This window comes from Geospiza fortis, unplaced genomic scaffold (assembly GCF_000277835.1).
Source record: "Geospiza fortis unplaced genomic scaffold, GeoFor_1.0 scaffold927, whole genome shotgun sequence".
Lineage (NCBI taxonomy): Eukaryota > Metazoa > Chordata > Aves > Passeriformes > Thraupidae > Geospiza > Geospiza fortis.
The window spans coordinates 21,746-48,251 of NW_005054633.1; the positions used below are offsets into that span (position 1 = coordinate 21,746).

The 26,506-nt window shown below is 39.0% G+C and overlaps 1 protein-coding gene across 1 annotated transcript in view; it reads right to left on the reverse strand.

The window, feature by feature from the left end:
* LOC102040918 (rho guanine nucleotide exchange factor 10-like) overlaps nucleotides 1-13,507 on the reverse strand; it is a 31,729-nt gene extending 18,222 nt beyond the window's left edge. The window contains exon 1 of the mRNA XM_031064801.1: nucleotides 13,411-13,507. Coding sequence (XP_030920661.1) covers nucleotides 13,411-13,450 — 40 coding nt within the window. The 5' untranslated portion in view covers nucleotides 13,451-13,507. The remainder of the gene's footprint in view (nucleotides 1-13,410) is intronic.
* Nucleotides 13,508-26,506: the final 12,999 nt, after the last annotated feature.

Below are 26,506 nucleotides of genomic sequence, written 5' to 3' on the forward strand. Positions count from 1 at the left end.
TGTGGGGGGGTGAAATTGCTTTTTTTTTTAACATAATTTTAAATGCACTATTTTTTCCTGAAGTAATAATCACACAATGCTTAGAATGACAGAGTCTGTCTGGAATTCAAATAATTAAATTAGTTACTAAAAATTCAATTTTCCCTTCCACCACTACTCACATCCTTAGCTTTATGTGTGCCAACCAGTGCAATGAGAATACAAAAAATTGATTGAACTTGTTCATCCTATGGCAATACCACTCTGAGAGCTCTTTAAATGCTTCAGGGAAATTCTCAGATTTCTAAAAATTTCCATTTGGAGTTTTCAAAATAGAAAAGAAATCTGATATAATGGAAACATTGTCTTCAAGTTAAATTAAGTATGAAAGTGCTAATTTAGAATCAGAAAAAGGAATACATGCTCTCATGACTGTGCACAGCACACAGATTTATGATTTTTCTTCAGTGAAATGACATTTCTAAGTTTACTTCAGAAATAAGCTCCATTAGGTTGTGTTTACAGAGACCTGCAGGGGCATAAGCAAATTTAAAAAACGTTTGGTTCCTCTGCCAATTGCAAAGCATTCTTGGCACCTTTTGCCTTCCCAGCCATTAACTAAGGAGTTAAGGGAATGACATTAATTTTATAGCCCAGACTAAGTCAGCGAAGCTGCATTAATAGTTTTCTTAAACAGTTTATTTTAGTGACATAGAAGTAAGATAAAATAGCTCTGCACTTACTATCAAGCGCATTTGGAATACAAAATGAACACATCTGAAATAAATAAAAGCACCCTAAATGTCTGTCCCCCCTTGCAATCTCACAAATCCATGACAACTCAGAAGAAGTCAACTGAAGAAGACAACTATCTTCCAAGAAAAAGCATGATAAAGGAAGAATGAAATAGAACCCCAAGCACAAACAGTTCAGCAGTCTGGGGCATGGGAACAATAAACCTGGAAGCCCTGGACATAAACAGGCAAGCTACCACCAAGAAATATGAATACTTTATGTTTTAAGTTTTGAAAAATATTTTTAGAAGTGGAAGCCTTCTGTATAATTAAGAATGTCATCTTTGCAATCAGTTGTACTCTTTTTTTTAAAGTTCACAGGCTATTATGGGACAAAAAGCAGAAATGTATCTATTATATTTAAAGAACTCAAATATTTTTAGTCGCTTCTACCATACAACCGATGAAGGAAATAAGTGTACAATGCTTTAAACGGCATATATCTAATTATTATTTAGTAAAAAAATATTAATACAATTGAACCTAAAACACACTGGCAGGAGGTGCCTGCTCTTATTCGAACATGCAGTTTTAAAACATTTATCTTTTTTATTCATTATTTTAGATTGCAACAAAACACTTAGGACTGCAAAGACCTACCTTCCTTTCAAATGGATTCCCCAAATGTTTCAACTTTCTACAAATACTTGAGTGTTGCAGACATCTTTTTATGAAAAATCCTTTCATTAGGATTTTTCCTTCTGAGAAGCTGAGAGGCCTCAGAAACAAAATGTAAACAATGGTTATCTGCTGCTGTGGAATGCAACAGGTAGATCCGTGATTGGTCTCGTGTGGATGTTTGGAATTAGTGACCAGTCACGGCAGAGCTGGCTCTCTCTCTCTCTGTCCAAGCCACAGACCTTTGTTTTCATTCTTTTCTATTCTATTCTTAGCTTAGCTAGCCTGAGATGAAACTTTTCCTCCTTTTTTTTTAGTCTAGTTTTAGTGTGATATATATCATAAAATAATAAATCAAGCCTTCTGAACATGGGAGTCAACATTCTTGTCTCTTCCCTCACCTGAAAACCCCAGTAAACGCTGTCACACTTGAGTGTCTTGAAATACACAAAACTTATTAGTAAAAAAAAATATTTTAAAATGTTACTATCCCAGAATATTTTGAGGTAACATAAAATTTGCTAACTCACACAGGTTACAAGTCAAAACAAACTGCCAGACACAGCAATCTAAATGCTTATTATTTATCCTTGATACATTCCAGACATTTCTCTGATGAGATACCCTTTCCTTTACAGATCTCTATTTCTAGACAATTAAAATCTGCCAAGCTCCTTATGGAAGTGTACAATAGAAATAAGTATTGAAAGCATGCAGATACCAGGAAACAACTGATTTTTTCAAATTACCATTATTTTTATAAAACTAACCATTTGGGGCCAAACACACCCTGCTGACTGTGCTCCAGGATAAATGGGATCTCAAGCTGTTCCCTTTCTATTTCAGAAGAGATTTCAGAGCAGAGGCTTGGTGCTTGTCAGGATGGTGAAGCTTGTGCTTGGAAACACTCATGCCTGCAGAAGCTTCCAGATTTGCCCAAGTTTGTAAAATACAAGAAACGTGGTTGCAACTGGACAACATCTTGTTTCTCCCAGTTTGAAAGCACTGCTTAGGTTGCATTCCTAATGCTAGAAAGCAACGTGGTATTTTCAACCACTCATCTCCCTCCCACTTGTGACCACTAATTCTTCATTTCCAGGAGAGAAAACTGCAGTTAAATATTTTTTCACTCTGGTACTCAGCTGACACATCACTGTTCTGCCCTTCTGAAAGGACACCTGCAGCAGCACGTGCGCAGGGAGAGTGGCGAGGTGCAGGGCAGGAGGGACCCTGCAGGGGAAAGGCTGACCTGTACGAGCACTGCCACATCACTGCCACTTCCCAGGCACACGGGCCAGCCACCAGCACACCACTGGCGTCCATAAACCACCTCCTCACACAGTCACACAGGTGGAAAGTATGTGTTTTTCTGGGGGAAAATAAACATGTAGGACAAACCGTGCACATAAAAACACACGAGTGAGCGCTCCTTCCCATGGGAAGTGGGTCAGAGCCAAGGACTTTCCCTTTGCACTCATTTGCACCCATTCCCCTGGCACTCCCAGCTGTGCTAAGCTGGCTCAGCAGGGAGCCCAGGTCCTTGTGGTGGTACAAGTATGCTGCTAATTACACACAGCTCGCACACACATCCAAAGCATGACCACAATGTCAGCATTACCAGTCTCTGTGGAAAACAGTTACAAAAAAAACTCCAATCAAACTAAAGAGTATACATTCACGCAAAAATTGTTTCCAGTGATGGAAACAAAGGCAAAATCACATGAATTAACAGGCTTTCCCTGCAAATAACTAACAAAGAAATAAGTACAAATGCCTCTTTAGTATTTTGCAAATACACACACTACATGCTAATTATGTTGTTGAGCATGCACAACAGATATTATTCTTCTGGATAAAAAAAACAAATTCAAAACCAGAGTCAGAAGAGTAATGAATCTGCCTGCTCACATTTCAGAGAGCCTCCTAACAACAGCATGCCTAATTCCAAAAAAATTGCATTCATTGAAATAAAGCCCAGGTCTGTGGATGTTAGGAGAGATTTACCAATAGCAAAAACCCTGAAGTTTACAAACTATTCACAGCGCTAAAAATTTAAGTCTTAATTACCTAAAGTGTAAAAGAACTGAGTTGCAAAAAATCAAAAGTCTAAAATAACAGCATTAAGACATTAACCATGCTGTCCAGAGAAAAGCAGGAGCAACACCAGCAGACTTGTACTCCTTTGTAAAGCCTCAACGTGCTTTTCAGTGCTGACTACCTGATAACCAGAAAGGTAGCTACATAAAATCAGTGGTTTATGGCCATTTACTTTAAAGACTCAGCACACTGATATTGCCTGCCACCACTAGAAAAACAGATCAAGCCTGGTCCTGAGGATGTCTTTTCTACTTCAGCACCATATTAGTGTAGGGGGATAGAATATAAGAAAATAAAGACAGTGTAGAAAGTAATCTTACCCCTAAGGAGTTGCATGCAGCTGAGCCAATTATCAAAGATTAGGAGCAGGCCTGATATTAACAGGCCACAGCTGTAACTAATGAGAAGAAGAGTGCTATAAAAGAGTGGGTTGGCTGGTTGAGAAGGGAATTGGAGTCAGTTGGTCACTTTGTGAAGAAGAAAGAGTCAGTGTTTAGAAGAGCTACCCATGAGCAACACCAAGAAGGCATGAAACTTTTGTGTAAGGAGACAACCGTATGGAACCCCTGCAATAAGATGACAATATATTAGCACATTCTGACATACTAATTTCCAAGAAATACCAAGAAATTTTGCTGGTGCTACAAGGAAAGCCTGTACAGATATTATTTGGAATTCTGCATGAATACATGAGAGATCCCCCTCTATATTAAAAATCACCTATCCATATTAAAGGCTACTAGCCTTCAATCAGTATTCAAGGAATACCAATACACTTAACCCTTAGTACCCCCAAAGTCACCCATCTGAGTTGGTATTAATGCCACCAGACAGCTGAGCTGGGGTACAACGGGTCTGCTGATGGTGGCTGTGCAGCCGAGCTCAGCCTAAGCTGCTGCACACGTGATCTGCTGAACTCACCTACAGCGTGCTGCCAAATGGACAATCCACACAGGGAACAGGAAAACCAGAGAGCTCCAACGAAACAGAAATCAAACAGCAGACAACTACAAAGTCATTGAGAAAATTAAATATTCAGCTCTGGCACTGCAAGCATGTTGGCTAACCATAAGGTACAAATGATATACGAAGGAAAAACAGAAAACTTTTCTAGAAAATGCAATTTTGACCATGTAGTTGACAATTTTATGAAAAAATAACCTTTTTTAAGGAAACTTCCACCAGCGAGAGCAGTCTGGCTTGTTATTTACTTCTATATGTCTTTGTTCTACAAGTTATTAACTATTAATGTCTAGTTTTCCAAATAATTACTCTTACTTTGAAGCAATTGCCATTTGATGCTTTGAGGCATATGCATTTCACTTATACAGTCTATTTAATTCTAATTAGCAATATAAAACTGCTGAATCATCTAGCAATACCTTGGACCAGGAGCTCTTTAAAAGTAATTGGAACCCTATGAAGAAGAAGGCAGCCAGACACACCCTGGAGATGTGAAACAGGGAGCATGAGATCCCACCTCTACAGAAAGAAAGCATACAGCTCGGGTGCATAAACTATCATACTAATGAAAAGCTGAAAGCCAATCAGAGCAAAAGCTTGAGTTTTTAGGTCTTGGATCATTCTAGCAACATGTTTCTACCAGGATGACACAGTCTGGTTAAGAAGTTAGCAATATACTTGGCTTCATTTTTGGATTGTGTTTTTCCCTCCACCCTGCCAGTGATTGTACATACTTCCTAGACTGAACCTTTGGACGACTTCAGCAAAGGGATGCCTAAATCCTGGATCATTGGTCCAAGCTGAACAACCCTTTGTCTAGCAATGTCAACCCTTAAGCACTCACTGGGTTCCCCCAAAGGCACCACTTAGAACACCTAAAAGCCTCTGACTTCCAACAGCCGCTGACACGCAGCCGTTCATATGCTCAGCCCACCCCTGGAGCAAGAGCCCAGGCGGGGTCAGAAGATGCACACAGCTCCAGGAATCTGGGTGTCCCTTCGGACACACACTGCCAAAGGTTCCTTGTTCCCAACAATTACAGCTCCTCTAACACTCCAAGCACTGCATACAACCTGTTCACGTGTTTAAAAATAATTAAGATTTAACTATTTGTGTTTTCCCCTTGATGAATTCTGGACAAAGAAACAAACTAGGTATTAAATTTTTCTGCAATTTACTATATCTTTTGCTTAAAAAAGTATAAACTAGAACAGAATGGTTATGTCCTGTAAATCCAGGACAATACTGGAAATACTTTGGATTTCAGCTGGCTTCTTACCTCCTCATTTCTATGGTTACCCCTTCATCCAGCCTAAAGAGCACTAATCAGATAGACTGATTTGTAAACTCAGCATAATAGATGCAAAAAATGACAAATCCATTATCTCAGCAACTAATGAGGAGGGAGTTTTATAGCACCCTTTCTTAGTATTTATTTTAATTATTATTTGAACACATCTTGATCTTCTTTTCCCTAACATAGTAATGTCCAGTTTTACCTCAAAAAAAAAAAAAAAACAACAAAAAAAGCCAGTGGAATTCAAGCAAACTCATGAAAACAGTAATTCTTACATCACTGAACTCTGAGGAAATCCTAATTTAGAGTACCCTTTTACTATCACCAGTGGATACTGGGCAACAATGGTGTTTCCTTGGGACCTTTCAGTCCAACAGCCTCAGAGCCCTTCTCACTGCCCCCTTTCATTAGCCATGGAGAGGGAGGAAAGCTCTGTCTTGGCCCCAAGACTGGTCAAAGAAAACCACCATAGGCAAACATCACCATTCAGACCTTCAGCCAGTCCAGATGGAAGTCAGGAAGGAATTTCTTCCAATATAAAGGGTCTTGTTAAGAACTGGTTTTGTGTATTTGTTTTCCATGGCCAGGTTTCGGTGGTCCAGAGCCTACAGTGGTGGCTGCTGTTGTGAAAAGCTGCCAGAAGCTTCCCCCATGTCCAGCAGTGCCAACACCAGCCAGATCTGAGAGAGCTGCTGTGGGGAAAATGAACTCCATCTCAGGCACACCCAATACAGTTAGCAAGTGTTCTCCTCATGCAAATAGGAATGGGTCACCATCTGATATGCATGGGAAAACAGCAATCCCAGCCAAAGTTAATTTTACTTCTACTTCCCTTTGCAACACAGGAGACTGATAAGATCCTCTGGACAAATTACACTTAACCAATTCACTGCTCCAAGGGCAGCACCTGCATTTCCCTCTGTTCCTCCTGCCAACATACAGATAGGGAAATACAGAGACTGGGAAGTCATCCTTCAGTTACCATCCCCATGGCACAGGAGCACAGGCATCTTCCCTTCCAGCCCCTAGAGAAATTTCTACCAGCATAAGGTTATCCAGAAGGTTATCCAGAAACTATCATGCTTTCTCCTAAACAAAGTTATTGAGCTCAACAACAGACTATTTAACAGTAAGATTTTCTTGCAACAACCCTTCTTCTTCAACAACCCTACAAAATAATTTTCTGTATTCATTTGAATGAAAATATGGTAAGGCTAGAAAAATTATTTCAAATGAGGAAGAAAAAAGAAAATCTATACAGGGGGTTGGGAGAATCTTCTATCAGAAATGTTTAACAAGTTTTTTTTTTTCCTCAGATTACTAGGTGTAGTTTCAGTTCCTGCATGCAGGAAAAGCAAGCAGCATCTAATAAATGTCTCATTCAAAAATTCATACATTTTATTTAAGTGATTATAATACAGACAAGCTTTTATCTGAGACAAGCTCCTGAACAAGGTAAGAGAATTATAACAATTTATAAAAAAGTGAATCTTTCTGTAAACTCTAGAGTAGAATCATTACAGAGGCTTTAGGCATGGTTAGTGAATATTTATTGTGTTCAGTGAAACAGAAAAACTTCAAAAATGAAAAATTTCTCAGTTCTTTGCCAGCAATTTATCCCAGCCAGTTAATGATAGATACAAGTCCTAAAAATGCAAAAGAAGTATAGAAAAAAATAACTCACCCTCTTCTTACATGTTGGCTCACTGAAATTAAAATTTCAGAGCTTAGTTTCAACTGTTCATTGAAAGAATACCCAAATTCCTTTACAACTTTTGGGGTGTTTTTTTAAGCAATCAACACTAGTTACCAATCAACAAACAGTAGTTACCACCAAACAATGATCAAGTTTTGCTGCAATCCCCTCAAAGGCCTTTATCTCATCACCAACTACTCTTTCTGATTAACATGTCTGGGCCTTGTCCCTACACAGACCTAGCAAGTAAAGTCAAGTCACCTTAAAGAGCAGCTGAGTAAACAGGAAAACAGGAAAAATCCCAACAAAACAACTACATCTTATTAACCAGGAAGAAAACACCAAATATTATCAAAGGAATGAAGTCATCCACCAAGAAATCCGAACAGTAACATCATTTAACATGTTCTAAACATCTAGCAAAGTTTTTACCATTTTTCTTCACAATAAAATAAGATCTAATTACATCTATGTATATTGTGTTTTCTTTGTGGCTACTAAAACCAAAAATAAGCTATTTATAAACCTATTTATTTTCTATTTTTTTGTTTTTTCCAACACTCAAATATACTTGGCTAGAAGAAAAAATATGTAATTAGGAGTGACATGTGACACCATAAATGTTTTTTGCAAAGGGAATTTTCTTGTTACTCTTCATTACACAGCTTGTCTGAATTGTCACATAAAATAATTAATCCTTACCTTAAACAATGCACTGTCCTTCATTTACTGAGAGAAATGTGACCTTTAGAAATAAATAAATTGTTCTGTTACAGATGGGATGTCAGAAACCAGCAAGCTATTGCCAGTTCCAAAAACAAGGAGCCATTCATAAATACAATTCATATTCTGTTCTCATTCTCCCGAAATCTTGGCTCCCTTTTTACAATCATTTGTAACTGTCTGTATGCTGAAAATAGATACCTAACAATATTGTTTAGCCCAAGACCAGCTCCCTTCATATCTGCAGCTTAATTTAAGCAATGCCTTATTTCCCCAACCACAGTAAATAAATGCAATCTTAGGGTCTTCAATGTTTTGTACTTTCAGAAACTAAATCATAAAACATAAAAGTCCTTCTCTTGTCGATATTTAAAAAAGCCCAATTTAACTACCTCTTGTCTCAGTCACAAAATTAGCTGCTTAAAACTGTTAAAATATAAATAAACTATGAAATTTTTCACTAAGCAGTAAAAAAGGTACCTAAATAATCTGAGAAACATATAGGATACAGAACAAAAAGCAGCTCCTCTGGCAGAGAAATACAGCCATCTCTACAGCAAAACACAGCAGCTCACCAGCAGCTCCTTATTAAGAAAATAATTTTTTTTTATAAGTTGGTGGATTTTTTGTTGAGCTTCAGTTTTTTGGGGCTGGTGAGGGTTTGGGTTTTTTTTGTTTGTTGGTGGAGTTTTTTGTTTTAGGGTTTTTTTTTTATTATAATATGTAAGGTCATCCCAGTGGAAACTTTTATGAGAGCACAGTTCACAGTTCAGTTATGAGAGCATACTTCATTCCTACCCAAGGACTCAGGCCAGACTTCCTTCTCAGGGACACAAGAGCAAGGACTATTTTAGTGTTCTGGCCCTGACAGGGAAACAACAAAAAATAACTGCGGAAAGACACAATCACAGCACTCAGCTGCATACAGGATATCCAGATTTAAGTCCTTGGTCTCCTTGTTCTACATGTCGGCATATCAGGAGCAAAGAAATATCCCACTCATAGGTCTAGAGAGGTGATTTTTTATACAAAAATGTGTACAAAATAGGTATCTATGAGATATTTTTAGTCTACCACCAGTTTTAGAAAAAACAACTTCATTTCAAAGAACATCTTAAATCCCAAACTTCAGCATGACAAGGCTTCTTATCTAGCTTTACCCAAGGAACTGGGGACAGTGGTGTGGGTGAGTGAACATCCAGCTCTCCACTATACTTGGTCCTTAAGGGCACCACTCATACTTCTCAAATGAAGATGATTCCCTCTCAAGGTAGAAAGAATCGCTGGCAATATATGCATTCAAATTGATTCTCACTATGTCCTTGTACAAACACTGAAATTTCAGTATTTCACTTTAATATTTTAATGCATCATTTATGTTAATTTTCTATAAATGGGAAACAAAGAAAAGTATACTCAGTATGAGGAAATACAACCAATGCTTTCTAGTAGTTTTCACAGAGAAATCATCAGAGGCATAGTGCCATGTACTAGGAAGAGTGAGAAACAGACATATTTAGAGACAATGAAACTAAACCTCCTTGTCACAGAAAGTACCCCCAGTTTCCTCTGGGCAAGAAGCTGTTTCTCAGGCAACCATCATGCCAGGCAAACAAACACAGGTTTCCTTTGGAAACAGGCTCTGATAAACACCTCTAAAGCCCTCACTTCAAGAAAAGGGCTTCCACTTTGCAAGATCACCAGATATTCTCCAAGTAGAGGAATGACAAACTGCCAGACATGACACCTCCTAATAAAGCAGTAATTGCATAAGTACAGGCCATCCATCACACGTAAACACCACCCTAACATTAACAACCAGCCTCCAGTCCCAGTTGTTCAGTGTGAAGGTTAAGTCCTGTACACAACAGACTGAATGGGATGCCATATCCTTAGAACTACCAGCTTTGTAATTCCTCCCTCCACAGCCTGCAGTCCACAGCATATCCTCTTCTTGTCTAAATGTGTTTGGTAAAGGACACTCCATTACAGCAATCAATTAAAAGCATAATTACAACTTACAGTCACAATAAAATCTGCCATTTTCACTTAGCTTTCAAGAAAGGAATTTTTTGATGACAGAACAAGAATCATCCTCTATTTTATTTCACAAGATAGCCATGGAATTCTTTTAAGTAAGAAATTCTAAATACCTGCACTTCATACCTAAATTCATACGTACAGACACACTAAAGAAGGGAACACAAGCTAGCACTATCAGGCAAGTATCCATATTGGAAGTACTTTTTTGGATTTTGCTCTTAGCCAAGGAAGCCTTTGCATCTACCCCACTCTGCTTCCTGTTTGCTAAAACATACATTCCCTCAACATACACAGAGAAAAATACTAGGAAATTTTTAATCATGGCTTGAAGAAGAAGCTCTTTTTAAAGAAATCTAGAGGACAGAACACACAGTAATAATTTTTCCATGTTACTCACTACTTGAATTTGCTCTGAGGTAGGAAAGGTAACCAGCACAGACTTGTCACTACCTGATTAGCAATGCATGAATGGAATGTCCAAACACTTACAAACAGAAAAGTTGCATAAGCAGAATAAATTAAAACAAAATATGTTACATTCCATTCTTTTATCACGTGTCATTTTTCCTTATCAAGTAGTGGCACAAGCAGCTTCATTATTGACATTTACTGCACCTTAACTTAAACAAGGTACAGACGGCTATGGCTAATGAAAACACATTATTTAATCTTTCGTCTTTTTTCTTGCAACATGACAAAGATGAAGGTTTACTACTATTTTTCCCCTTTGGATGCATTAAAAAATTGATAAAAAACAAGTGTGGAGAATTTACCTGGCAAAACCATAGAAAAATTAAGCATCAAGAATAAAGCTGAGATTTACAGTGCAAGGTATACACTTGTAGACAGGAGCCCACATGACTTTTAGCACTACAGCTATCTTTGTTAGGACAAAAAATAAGTAAACAAAAAAATTCCCACAATATCATAAGAACTTTCTTTTTAAAAAAGCAATTGATTTCATCCGTGGCCCCAGTGTGGGATTTTAGAATCATTATGCCAAAAGTAAGATTTTTTTTTTTTAATGCTGTAGCAAAGGGTTCTGCACCCAACAGGAATCTCATCCCCACTATGAGCTAGGAAAATCCACCCATGTGCCCACTGTCCAAAGGCACTGACAGATGCTGCTCACCCCTCCTGAACAGATACATGGATGGCCGCTGTATATGCAGGCAAAATAAGCCTTCATTTGTTAGTTGTTACATGTATTTGGTGTCATACTTGGCCCTAAAATCCTCACCTCTTTTCCACCTGCAAAACAGGTAATGAGAATTAGCAAGGTAGTGAACTAAAATGTCTTTTAGTGTCATTATCACTGATAATCCCTTTAATATGTTTTTAAGAGAGTTAGCAATGACAAACTAAAAAAATATACATGCTCCACTAGTTTCAGAAAAGCTTTTTCAGATGAGAGAGAAATCACAGAATATTCTGAGCTGGAAGGGACCCATAAGGCTCATCAAAGTCCCACTCCTGGCTCTGCACACGGCCACCCCAGAATAATATCATGTGTCTGAGAGCATTAACCAAGCACTTTTTTAACTCTGTCAGGATTGGTGCTGGTCTCTGGGGGGCCTGTTCAAAATCGCCCCCCTGCTCCTTTCCCCTCCCCTTTCCAAAAAAAGGTATCAATTGATATTGATGCAAGATTAGGTATAACAGAATCTCAATTTATGTTAAATAAATCTAATCCCAGCCTCGTAAGAACTGACATGTCTGAAAATAAGGACATGATACACATAGTTCTACATGTCACAAAAACCTTTGCCAAGACAGAACTTGAATTCTGGAAGTGCACTGAACTGCATCACCCTGAAATCCTGTCAGAGCATCTATCCCACAGCTGAAATGCTGCACAAAGTTGGAGCTGTTGCCGCAGTTATTGGCTGTCTTTGAAAAACGGCAGCCTCTGCTTAAGTGGAAATATTGATTCCTTAGTGATGTCTCTTCCCCTACAGCACTACACTGCTTTGGAGATGGATTATCCCATAGAGATAGTTTCACAGTAACTGTCACCAAACAAAACTGAGCTAAATTCAGGGTCCTGACCACATGGATTAGGACACGGACAGCCAAGGAATTGCTGCCAACAATAACCTAAGTGACATCTCAGAGCATAAATGAAACTGCCAATAATGTTGGCCAGAAATCTAACCTATTAAAAGCTGATTTCACAAGTTTCTGCTTCTTTCATACTCCCAACTCCCCAGGCAGTATCTAGTAACAGACCTCTATCTGAGGCAGCGCCTAGAGAGAAAGCAGTTCTGATCTAGAATGACAATTCCCAAATTCCTAAAGAGTTACAGCTGAATAAAACTAAGATTAAATTTGCTTTTATACTCAAATGGCTTCATCTAAGTTCTGTGTGAACATTAAGTAAAATGTCTTATAGTAATAATGTATATTATTTACATATATTAATACATACATCTATCAACATATATAATAAAGTGCAATAAGTAATATTGTCCTATATACGGAACAGATAATATTTTACAGAAAAATCCCTATCTACACAAACTATAATAGCAACTTAACTGAAATAAAAGCAGGTTCAACCACAGATCTCCATAAATTTATGTTTTGGGATGACCAGAACAAGGACAAAATACTTCTATGAAGTCTCTCAACATCCAGCTACCAAAAGCCAAATCCTGTTAAGTACTACAATTTGTAGTAGCAAGCACTACACAATGATGCGCTTACAGGATAAAAAAATCACATTATGCAACATTCCCTTTGAGCATGAATGCAAAAGGCAGTGAGACAGTGTCTTTGTAGATCCTACCTTTGTGCCCTCAGAAACCTGGGTTACACCAGAGGCCATCCAGCCTCCAGGATACAGCAGTCAAGGGGCACTGAGTGTTAACCTTACTTAATGAGCCCCTTAGTCCAGCATCCATAATACTCTTCTGCGTCTGTGCTCTGACTACAAGGAGTTGCCAAAGAAAAGACATATTTTGGAGCAAGGACCAATTGCTCCAATGTTTTTTCCCATCATGTTCTAACTACACCAGCGAGTGAAGTCCAAGAACAAGAGAGGGTAGATGACAGGAGCTCACGTTTCAACAGAACACCACTGGGACCAAGCCTTAGGGTGATATGGGGAAAGGGAATGTTGCAGAGCTAAAATCACTGCTGGAAAGATAATCAAATTCTTACAGAAAAATTGGCCTTAAACTCCAAACTATTTCAATTACCTTCTGGTGATGGTGGTGGAGGGAAATCCTCTGTGTCCATTCTAGTATATCCACTGCACCTTTAGCAGGCTGGAAAATTCTGCAAAAATGAAGGGAACATGTTTTGTAGATGAACACGATTTCCAAATATTGAGACACTCCTTTTCAATTTGGCCAAGCTCATACCTATTAGCTAATACCATTATGGAAGAGAGGAAATTTGCCTGGCTTCTTCCTTCAATATGAATACAGTCCAAATTTTTATGTACTCAGTCCTCAGTATTGGAGCCAATTCTTTTAATGATCTCAGTAAACCAGCTGAAGAAAGACAAAGTTTTTAAACTATTTTGTACTCTGCAGTTCCCACTGTGACAATCACAAGGAGATTACTAAAATATATTATTTCAATGTCTGTTTGGAGTATATGCTCCATCACAAAATAATCATGAAGAGGTGAAGGATAAAAATTCTAGGAAGCTTATCAGTTTTCATGATGCTTTTCTGTATTCAGCAATCAAAATAAAAAATTTTAACTATACAGTTTGTACACAGCTTCTTTCCCTTGTTTTTTGTTCTGCTAATCTTAAAAATTCTGCTTGAGTCCCTTTACTTCCACTTTTCCTAAGGAGAGTGAAGTACCAGCGAGCAACTTCCTGGGGATCTTTTCTTTCATCTTCTTTTCTCAAATGCCATTGATCTCATGTTTTAAGGAAAAGAATAACTCTACAAAGCATTCCCCTACTTTGGTACTGAATATTCAACTGAAGACAGCAAAGCCCAGAACCCATGAGAGACATCATCCTGCCTTCCCCAAAATGCTGCTTAACAGTGACATTCCAGTATCATCCTGAAGGAAAATATATTGTACCAAGCAAAGCACATACTCTGCCCCCAGCCCAGTTTTACTGTAACTCAAGAGACAGTATGTCAAAAGGCAGATTTCAAAATAGGGCTGAGAAGGAAAAGTAAGTTTCCAAAAGCTACAAAAGACAGTGGAAGAGCCAATGCTGAATTTTCTGTCCTAGTCTTGAGTGGCCCATAGATGTTCATCTGAAGAAGTTACCTCTTCTGCTGGCAACAAAACAGCTCAAGCCCTTGGCAAGTCTCCATAGTCCAAATACGTAAAGATTAAGTTGAAGGAGACAGTGAAATTCAGGGTACAGTGGCAAAATATTAAACTAAATGGATTGGGATTCAAGGGTCAAATCAATCGCCACTTACAGAAAAAGTGGCACTGAATAGAGAAAAAAAATAGGCTTCAAAAAAGGATCCAACCCTAGGAGGCACCAGGCAATGCACCTTCCTAAGATTAGGTTTGCAAGGGTGAATTATCAGGACAGATGTGCCAGGAAGGATAACAACTCTGGTAGCACAAGACCCTTCCATGATGAGACAATTCATAACAACTTCATTTACTAAGCATACAAAATTCCCTTTTAAACTGTCTTAAGCTTTGGTAACTCTTAATCCAGTACAAAATCAAGTATCTTCTGAGCCAAGGCTCAGAAAGGATTCACCCAACATCTGTCAGTAACACAATAAATTCCATTATATGCTTTCACTATACAGTGTTCCTTCTAAAGCTTCTCTACAGTTTATATCTGCAGAGCTCCAAGGCGTGTTCCTGCTTACAGATGTCTGGAATGCATCCTGCCACACCAAAACTGTCAGCCAAAACAAGTGATAGTTATGGTTTGAAGAAATGGCTATTTTCCTGTATTTTTTTAAGCTGCTCATGACTGGGGCATAGGTTTTCAAGTGTGACATATCTAATACCAAGCAAACCTCTGAAAGTGAGTCTCAGCACCTTTTCCAAATGCATCTTTAAGAGAGAAGCTAAAAGGCTTTCAGAATGATTTTTTTCTCTTTAAATATATGATGTAAGCTTTTAAACATCTATCAAAGTTAACTTCCAACAGTAATTTTTTAAAATCAATTCTTTCCTCGCCAGCAAATATTAACAAGACACAGAGCTGAGCCACGGAGCTTGATTTCCATTTTGATCTAGCTCACAGTGACATGCTTCGAATTACACAAGAATTGTGTGAAAGAAGGACACAGACCCAGTGTTAGAGTCCTACCCATTGACCTGCTTGCTCCCATCTGAACAGTGCAGTTATTCACAAGAAGAAAGATACACTTTCTCCCTTAAGAATGCCTCAGGGGTTGATTTATCTGTTACATTAACTCATTTTGAAGCTTCACATATTTTTCACTGCTTTTTAGATGCTGAGAAAAACCCTGGAGCAGGAAAGAAGTTGTGTATTACAGATTGCATTAATACCCTCCAAAAAGAAAATAGCCATATTATGTAGCAGACAGTACATTTATGAACGATCTCTAATAGCATCATATTTCAAAGAGAAGTTTTTCACTCTTCTTTTGAGAGGCCAGGAACTAGCTCAAAGATGTTTAAATCAAGATTAAGGCAGATGATTTAATTTTACTAGCAACACATGGTACGTTTGCATTTGTAGCTCAAGTGCTTTCCATTGATTCTCCTGCTAACAGAGTTACACAGCACAGCTTACAGGTGCATTTAGACAATAATCGTGAAAATCAAAGCTCAAATTAAGCTGAAAGGGACTTCTGAATGCTCTCTCATACACCCAAGACAGGTGTTTTCAGAATTAGGTCAGGTTACTCAGGGCCTTTGTCCCCCCAAGTTATGAAATCCCCTGAAGGTGAAGGTTTCACCACCTCCCAGAGCATCCTGATCCTGAGCTTAACCAGAAAGTCCAGGAAGAGTTTTTCCTGTGAGTCCAACTGGAGCTGGGCTGCAGCAGCTTGCAGCCATTGCCTCTCATCCTCCTGCTGTGCACCCCTGAACAAAGCCTGGCTCCACCTTCTTTCCAACACTGCCTTGGGAAGTAGAAGACTGCAATTCAATCCCCCTCATTCCTTTCTTCTCAAAATGATACAAACCCGGTTCCCTCAGCCCCTCCTGACCTCTTCCCACCCCCAAACATAGCAGGGGCCTTTACTGGACTTGCTCCAGTTTGCCAGTCCCTCACTTGTACTGGGGCCTCACAACAAACACCGAATTCCAGATGCAGCATTGAGACCACTGAGTAGATGTTACTTCGTTTAACATAAAATTATATTTTAAAAATTAACAGCTTTTAAGACACAGAATATTAAGATTTTGTTACAAAGGTATTTAAAAAACTGCAAAAAGAAAAAATCCTCATTAAACATGAAACACGTGTTATTATATTCACGTGTATTTCATAATAAAATTATGAATATGAATAAATGAACAACTGCCCTGACTTACTCAAAATTTCACAGAGGTTATAAAAATATGGAGCTCTTCTCCTCCATGTAACATTGTTTTCTCAAACATAGTATAACCTCAAAGTCCACCCTTCCAGACTCCACAGCAATCACAGGAACAAGGGGACAGAAAGAAGCTCTCAGAGTTACTTTATTCCCCTTGGCATCCAGATGTGAAAGGAATTCACCTGACTTGGTGCTCATCACCTTCTTTGCTTCAGATGTGGGTAGAGACAGCAGTGACTGCTGCGGGCCACAAAGGTGGTCTGCAGATTGTCTCCTTTGCCCTCCTCCCCCATATTTCCCCTGTGAGCCCCACATGGGGTAGACACAGGGAGAGAGGCGAAGGAGCCCCTGGGCATTTTGACAAAGGCAGCTGACCCACTCTGCTCTAAACATCGGCCCTCACTTCCAATGTCTACTTACTGATGTTTTCATCCAGTCCTTTCCTGCCAAACTGTGAGGAGGAATGGGCAACTCTTGCTCATATTTAAAGATAGTTTTCCAATTTTTTAAGTTCCCACTTTACCTACCCACTTACAGCTGAACCAATCTACCTAGGCAAACCCCAACTATTCCAAGCCTACAAGACTACTGTTAAAAAAAACCCCCTACTCATAGCACAATAGCATGCTTTTATTCCAGATGTTTAGCTAGTAACTTCCTACGTTTTGCACTAAAAATCACGAATAATCATATTAAATGCATGCATTTTGAAAGGAAAAAATCACAACAAGTCCCTTATCATACTGCATTCCTGAGCAAGTTTGCAAAGCCTTCTAAATTTTAAGTTGATGTGTAAGGAAAAAAGAAAACAAATTAAAATACCACATTAAAATCAGATGTTCATGTGCAATGTTTCTAATGCAGGGAAGTCTCCCACAGTTAAAGCAGTCAGATCTCCAATGGCACTCACACCAGAAACCAAAATCATCCAAGTATGAAATGGTCCCTAAGGACAGCTCCCAACACTTCAAATTTTCCACCAGCTACACTCACCTTTGACCATGGAAGCTGGTACTGAAGGAAGTGAGAGTCTGTGATGTTCCACAGCAGACCTCACAAACTCAAAGTGCTAATACCTGCAAAACCTGTGAGACTCAAATTCTGATTCCACAGCAAAGGGCAGTTTCAGCAAACGAAACAAGGCAAAGACACCTTTATACTTATCCAAAGACTATAGAAGAATGTCAACATTCCTCTTTGAGACCCAGTTTTCCTTTCTCCTAACCTCTGGTAAATCCTTTTGCCTCCAAGACTAGGCTTCTCAGCTGTGTCTGCATATCTGATTTTGTTCAACAATTTCCTCCAATTGTGGGACAAACAACAGACTGCCAGCTCTCAGCTGAAGGATTACAAATACTGATCAACATCTGCATTTCCACTTCAACAAAACTACTTTCCAACAGTCACTACTTGTGCAGAAGTCAGAATGTAACAAAAATGGGACCGGCACAAGCTCTGCCAAAACTACAAGGCAGTGCAGCATTCAGACCTGGGGGCACAGCACTTATGTGCTGAGCTCCCAAAGGGCACTTTTTGCTGCCAAGCTTTCTCAGCTCTATCACCCTAAGAACTGTAATGGTGACTCACACACTTTCTCTTATGGGTGTGTGCACTGGAACTGCAGCAACATCAGGATTCTTCATTTTTAACACTGCAGAGAGAATGAACATTTTATAATAGGAAACAGAAGCTGAATCAAGGAGATTGATTTCCAGTAAACTGACTTGCGGAGAAAGGTTAGTCCAAGCAGAAATGCAATGTCTCTGAGAAAGCCTAGAAGTCTAAAAATTAAGCTAAAAAATAACATCAAATCAAGAAAACTTGAGAAAGTAAAGCCCCTGAATGTCTAAAATACCTTTGTGGCCACATCACTTAGTGAATATTGCTGTATAATGCCCAATTAAGTCTTCTTCCACCCAGAACTACAGAACTCCCATTGGGAATTAAATCTCACTGAAATTTGATATGAAGACTCTTCCAGCAGCGCAGAGAAATTACAACACAGAAGAAGGCAGAATGTAGAAGGTTAATTTCCTATTTTTTTCCTCCTGTAGCTCAAGAAGGCTCTCTTACAGACCGAAAAAATAAAAACTGATTGTACAATTTCTTCTCCATACAAGTTATTCCTAAGAAACATGGACTGTAAAATTTTTAAGAGGTGTCTACAGTGAGTATGAATGAAGCAGCCATTTATATTATGGCAGCTTCCCATCCATGCTGTAAGCCATTAAAGTCTGTATCAAGAGTGGATCATTATTTCTTTTCATATATATTTAGTTTTATTAATGGCTAAGAGTCCTGTTCTAAACAGATTTTATTCTTAATTTAGCAAAGAAAATTACTGAAATCACAGCAATGGAATAAAAAAGGAAGTAAATAGGTTCAGGTAGAAAATTAATTGGAAGCCCATTAATTTTTTCTAATTTCCTGGCTCAGTTAAAGTTGGGTATCATTCTACTTACAGAAGTTCAGACAAGGCCAGATCTGCAGAGGTGCACATTTATCAGAATAAATAGAGAATCCACTTCAACAAAAGCTACTTTGCTTCTTTTTCTTCTCCCCTTTCTCACACCAAACAGTATCCTGCTCAAGGCCAGAGAAGATACAGCAACACCACACCCTGAAAAAGAAGCAATCTACAGAGACACCCCAAAAACATGGCTGAAGATTAGTTGTCTAACCTTTCTTTTTAAAGGGTATTACATTTCTTCACCTAGATTCCTGCTCCACCTAGAGGAAGGGAAAACAGGAGGGAAGCAAAGATTGCGTTTGTAGATTTGTCCATAGGATCCTGATCACAGTGAAATCAGCACTGATAAATTTTTACTATGTATGTTCTTCCCCTCTACAGATTATTATTGCAAGGCAAATTACAGAATCACTGCTTGATAGATTCATTCAGGTTAGCAGGAGGTCATGTAGCCCAACCTGCTGCTCTCTAAGCCAGGTCCACTACCAAGTGAGACCAGGCTGCTTTATCTACTGAGATAGTCTCAGTAGATAAAAATCTCTGAAGACAGACTGCACGACCGTGTCAGACATCCTGCCACCGTGTTTTGTTGTCCTCCTAGAAAAAAACATTGTCCTTCTATCTAGCCAGAACTACTCTTACTTCAGTTATGACCACAGCCTGTGGTCCTGCCCCCTTCTCATAGTCTGTCAGCTGGTGGGAGCACATTGCCAGGCCCCGTGAAGCTTCTTTCTCCTCCAGGGCACTGCTGCTACTCCCTGACATTGCAGCGGCCTCGTGCTGAACTTGCTTGGCGTTGTCCACGTCTCTCTTGTACTAGGGTGAGGTGTGGACACAAAACTGGATGCAAGTGTGCATACTGCAGGTGTGGTCTGACAAGTGCTGAGTGAGAGGAACCCTTCCCCTCAGAGTAGACATTCCTTCCCAGGTGTGTAACCTTATCCTCCTCAATGCTGAATTCCACAGAGCTCTTTCGAGCCAGCTCCTCCCACCTGCCCAAGTCCTTCTGAATGACAGCCTGAATCTCAAGCACACCCACTGCCCACCCTTTCCCCCCACTTTGGTGCCACTTGCAAACTCCATGAGCAAGGGCTGGGGGACTTCCACTTCATGCATAACATTAAACTTGGACACATCCTATGGTGGACAGCTGGGGCTCTCCACCGGTTACCAGCCTCAAGTTACAGCCAGCCAGGCACCTCCAAAACCAATCTCCAAATCCCACCAGGTTTCCAGCCCTGGAGCAGCACACTCACCTAGATCACAATCACATTCTGCAAAAGCAGAACCTTGCTGAATCCAACACAAGCATATGCTTTTATTAAGCTCAGTAGCAATACATTTACTTTACAAATAGAAAAGGCATGACTTAAAAATGTTTGAGGAATGAGAGGAATATGCATAAAAAAAGGAAAGGAAGAGGTTTCCAAACATGCATTTAGGACGCTTAACTTTTTAGTAAATGAGCCTTGCTCCTGTCTTTTGTCCTGGCAACTATGTGAATACCCGAAGTAAGAAGACAGGCATCACCCCAGAATTTGCAGACCATCCAGGAGATCAAGAGTACTGTAACAAATTGCAAGCCTCTGAAGAATTAAAAGGGAACACTGGCATCATATGCTTTGAATCAAGAATGATCTGTTTTTCTCCTGTGCCACACAAACTGGAAAACTGCATCACTGGGTCAAGACAAAGATCCTTCATGTCCCACACACAAGCAAAATAAAAACATATTAATATTAAGAGCATTTTTCTTAATTAGTGCTGTAATTTGACAGCAATCAAGCAACTTCATCTGGAAAAGCAATCATATTTCTGTAATTTCCTTTTTTAAATTTAATTCAGATTAGTCATATCAATGCTGGATATGAAGGACTACGTTAATTGGAAATATCCTCATCAAGGTTTCTAATTTTTAATTAGAGAAGATCCTCATATGCTGCAGTACACTTCAATTGTGATGTAAACCTATACAGGGTTTAGCTGCATACATATTATTATAATACCTCTGTAATTAGAATTATTATGAAGAGAGTTTAGAAATGCTTTTTATTCAAAATGCACCAAAGTATCATTTAGTATAGTAATCCTGATCAGCCTTCCATGTAAAAGACAGGAATTTTGTCACAGGGAGGGCTTCATTCTGCAGCAAATAAAGGTCTTAACTTGAAAGAAAAAGCCGCGGAAATGTTATTTATGGATACAGTCAATAAAGCATTTTTTCCACTCCAACTGTACATTAGTCAGACATTCATTACAAAACCAGAATGTCTTGTTTCAACTTGCACTAAATCTATGCATCCTGGTTTCACATGGCATAGGTTGTCTTTCAAGATACTGATGACAACTGATGAAAATTTCCACCAGAAACTGTTTCCAACTATGTAAGTGAAAGGATACACTGAAATGAATATTCAGTTACTACTGCTGCCGGCAAACCAGGTCCTGACAGAGACACTTTACCTGAACATTTTCAGCTCTTTGGGTACTACTGTCCTTGGAAAAGTAACTATGCTGTTTCTCATCGAGGAAAACTCATTCTATCTGATCATTATCCAGTTGAACAAATGTGTTTCATCTGATGAACAAAGTTATTAGGAATATAAACAGAGTCTTATTACTAAGTTTCAAAAATATATGGACTATAATATGGAAATACATTTCTAATAACAAAGTTAAAACACGTGCTCTAGAAAAATAACACTACTTTCATTGATTTTCTAACACCAAAATTTTATCCAAATAAATCAGAAAACAGGTGCTAAATCATTAATTACAGAAAGAAAGAAACATAGTAATAGCACTTGCAAAGAACAGCTCTTGTCTTCAAAAAAATGTATAATGGAAGCTAGATTCCCACACAAGTGTAAGTTCTGCATCTAGTCCAAACATCAGCACTCTTCACTCTTTCCTTGATTTGGAAATTATCTAGTAGACATCTTTCCTCTCAACCTTCTACAATCTGAAAGTGAAGTTTTTAAAACTCAAATGAGTCAATCCATGGTTTGCAACAATATTGAATACTAAGCCTGAAATTCTAAAAAGACACTAAGGATGAGACTGAGAACGCTTTAGAAAAGTGAAAAATATAAAAACAAGAGACATAAGGTCAAGACTCACTGTAATCCTACCAGGAAATCTAAATATTGCCATCTATTTCTCAGTATGTTATTAGCCCATTTTACAGATGAGGAAATAACGTTTACCCTCTCTCTTGGAAGTTTTTGAGATGCACAGTCTATATCTTAAAGGAAAAATGTATTCATACGATTTCTGTAATTTTTTTAAGCATTTTGAGAAACAAGGGAGTACAGAAGAGAAACAAGAGTGAATGTTTGACCTTGAGCTTGGATCTTAACAGTTCACATTCATGGTTCAGTCCCAAGTAACAAGTATTGTACAGTACAGTAAGTCACTGAAACAGATTTTCCCAAGATAATGCCCCTATTCAGCAGCACGTAAGTAGAACAATTTATTTTGCTCTGCTTAACTGCTTCACCCACACATTTGACATTAAGCTTCAGGCTTCCTGACTGAGCAGTGAACATGTAGGACATAATCAATGTTGTGCAGTTATGCATCACTTCCCACAGTCTTGCTGATTCAGGCATTTCAGAATAAACATGAATCAAGTTTTTGATCTAAAAACACAAGTTTGAAAACATATTTTTCAACTCTTGTTTAGCATTACTTGTCATCACTCCCTTAAAAACAAGTTCTACTTTTACATATTCCTGGTTTCTAAATAACCTACAATATTTTGGTGCAAGTAAAACTCAAGATTCTTTACAATAAGAAAATGTCCAACAGATGAAAATCTCAAAAGATGTTAATAATAACGCAGCAGTTTTCTTCCATGGATATGTGACAGAACTTGAGTCACAATATTCTGCTCTGCAAACCACACGCACACACGTACAGTGACGTTACTGAGAAAGATTTGAAAACAAAAAGAACACTAAGATATAGTTGTATAGATCCAGAATGAGAATTCTGGCTTACCTTGCTCATTTGCCTCCTACCTCCCTCTAATGAAGAGCCTCTCTCCCTCATGATACTCCCAAAGTCTCCCCTAAGTAATTCTCAGGCTTCAGTTTATGAACCAATCTCTGAAAATTTCCAAGCATCCAGGCTTACAGCTTTTCTACTCACTAAACTACTTCTAGATTCAGAAATGAATTTACCAATATTAATTTTCCACTAACAGATGTAACAATAAGAATGACATTGTATTAAGAGGAATGGGAGTGGGGGGAAAGTATCAGTAACAAATGCTGATTTTAACAAAATATGATCTTAGATATGAAAAATGCCTCCCTCATATGTTGTAAAATACACACAAAATGAAAGACTAATTCATACCACTACCAATGAAACCTCATTTATCGTTTCATTATGACATACAAAATGTGCAAAAAGTAAGAACAATTGCATTCACAGTGTTTAACACTCTAACTCCAAAGAAAGTTTCTCTAAGGTACAACTGCCACAATAGATATTCCACAAGAAGCATCCAAGGATAGTCCAGAAATGCACTTACAGCTCAAAAAACCATCAGGAAGCTGAACTTACAGAAAGGTAGTTTAAAAAACACCTTTTAGAGACCATACAACTCCATGGGATCCCTTCTAACATTCTAAAGTAAAACTGTAAAATGGAAATACAATATAGAAAAAAGTGAAATAGAAATCACTGTACAAAAGCGGAAACAAAATTACTGCCCCACATATGTAAATTAAAGAAAATGTGTACCTCACATAGCTCACTTCTCCATCACATACAAAACTCAGAACAGTGTACTACAGATGCACAAATAAACTAACTGCAGCTTTGCACAACATATAAAGCGCAGTCTCAAAGTCTGAATCAAAACTGGTCCTCCTTCTTCTGGACTGCAGCTTTTGCTTCCTGGCTGCTTCAGAAATAGACTGAAGTTTATAAATTTTCTACATCAGATTCTAAAAATAATTTCTAATTTATATAGAAGCAGTTAATAGACTTCCTGTTTTACAAATAAGCAATGTGCTATTCCCAATTGCATTAAATTCCGTTAACAATTATGAAGTTTAACAATAGCCTTTCAGGTTTGTTTTCTTCCTTCAAATGTTTATAAACTATGCAGTGATTCCTAAACAGCTCAGAATCAACCGAAGAACTCCTCTGTTGTTGAGATTTCTTCACAGAATTATAGAATAGTTTGGGTTGGAAGGGACCTTAAAAATCATCCAGGTTCCAACCCCCTTGCCCTGCATGAGGCAGGGACATTTTCCATGAGACCAGGTTAGAGCCACATCCAGCCCAGGCTGGCAAGATAAAGTTTGTTTTACAGTACTCCAGTGTGGGAAAGGATTTTTGCTGTCTACTGATGAGTGAAATCACAGCCTATCGTGCTAAGCATTAGCACAGCTCAGGGTCAAAGAGAGCTCCTCAGCATGGAGAGAAGGAGGCAACCCCCTTGTCAGTACTTTAGTGTGCTCATAACTGGCCTGTCACAGCCAATAGCACAAGACTTGTGCATTTGGCTCCCACATCTCAGAGCTGCAATGCCAGACTGCACACACTCATCATGCAGCACAGGGGCTCCTCTCCATACCCTGTGGCATATCAGCTCCTGAAGGGCAAGCCCACAGGAGGCTGCCAGGGCCCGACATTTAGCAGGAGATGATGGACAGCCCATTGCTCAGGTGTCATCTGCTTCCATGGTCCTTTCTCCTACCACATCCACCTGTGGGTGTCAGCCACAGAAGCCCCACACACTGGAAAGCCAGTACCATCACAAGACACCTGCCATCACTCACACAGTAAGTCACATCTCGTGTACAATGCCACAGGTAACCTAAGGAATCCACAGAATATATTACAAAAATCTTGAAATCTGACTGTAAAGCATCGGGAAATATCAGATTTCAAGGCAGTACCTAAAGAACTACTGTTCCTAACCAGATAAACACATGTAACTAGTTCATGGAATACTAAGCCTGAGGGTGAGAGGGAAAAAAAAAAAGACAAGATGGATTAAACAAAGCAAGTCAGACAGATTATCAAGATCAAACAGATCAACCAAGTGAAAAGAACGAAGGGTGCATTGAAGAAAACAGCTGAAAAGCCAGAACTTCTGCCTGAATAACGGGCTTGAAGCTGTAGGCACCAAACATGTCCCCACATTCAGGCAATAAACCTGTGTCTCCTGAGTGCCAACAGACAATTTTAAAAATGTTATACTTCATTTCTACTGCAGAACAGATTGTTCACTGGGGTTCATCAGGCAGAGTGAAGGCTTTCAGAAAAAATATTTTATTTACAATAAAAATAGCCACAAACTAACACATGTTGGCAGAATCTCACTGTATTTATTTAGCATGAAACAGTTTTTAAGCAGTATTTTTTATTCCCTGACTCATGAAAAAAAGATCCCAACCCTACACCTTTTTATGCTAACAGTTAAACTGGAAGACTGAAACAAAAAGATGCTTTTTACATTTTGATTGAACAACTTAAAACCTCCTAGCTCAAGATAAAAGCCATGATCCTTAGGATCTTTGGGAAAGAAAGGGGAAAAAAAGAAAGAAAGAAGAATTGAAGGACTGAGAAATATGTAAATGAAAGATGACAGAATTTAGGATGGATAAAGTTGTTTTGGCCAAAAATACAAGCAACATGTAAAAATCTTTAAAATAAGCCTTTGCTGTGGTCAAATTATTAGCAGCTGCCTTTCCCAGCACTTGGTACTGCCTCCTGACACAGCTTGCTCACTCACTCGTCCAGTGCATGACTGGGCAATCTTTTAAAGCTCTTCTTAGTTTACCCTGTAAGCACAGGGCATCTCGCAAAAGCAACTACATGGTCTGGGATCACCACAAACAACTACGTAGCTTCTCCAATAGTTGCACCGTTAATTACAAAGAGACCAAAGGAAAAAATACATAAAAGGACAGTGTTACTGTGAATAAGTATTTTTCCCCTGTGTCAAGACAACCAATTTAATTGCAGATGCCAACTAAAAAACTGGTCGACAGCAGCGTTGAAGAACGGGGAAGGAAAGGAACTCCAGCTCCCACGGGAGTTCTGTTTTCCATAGCCGTGTCCGTAGCTGATGGAGAGGGGAGGCAAGCTGGAGCCGGCGGCTCCCCACACCGCGGAACACCAAGCAGCGCACACGCGAGAAACCCCCCGCGAAAACCTCGCGGAAGAAACTTCACCACAGCCCAGCAGCGAGAAGTTTGGCCAAGGATTTTACGGACCTCTCGCATCCTCGCTTCAGTGACCCACCTCGCTCGGGCAAATCCTATTTAATGACAATCTCACACCATGCGTGTCCCCCTTCTGCCCCAGCGGCTGCCGCCCCGTGCCCCCGCAGCCCCAGCG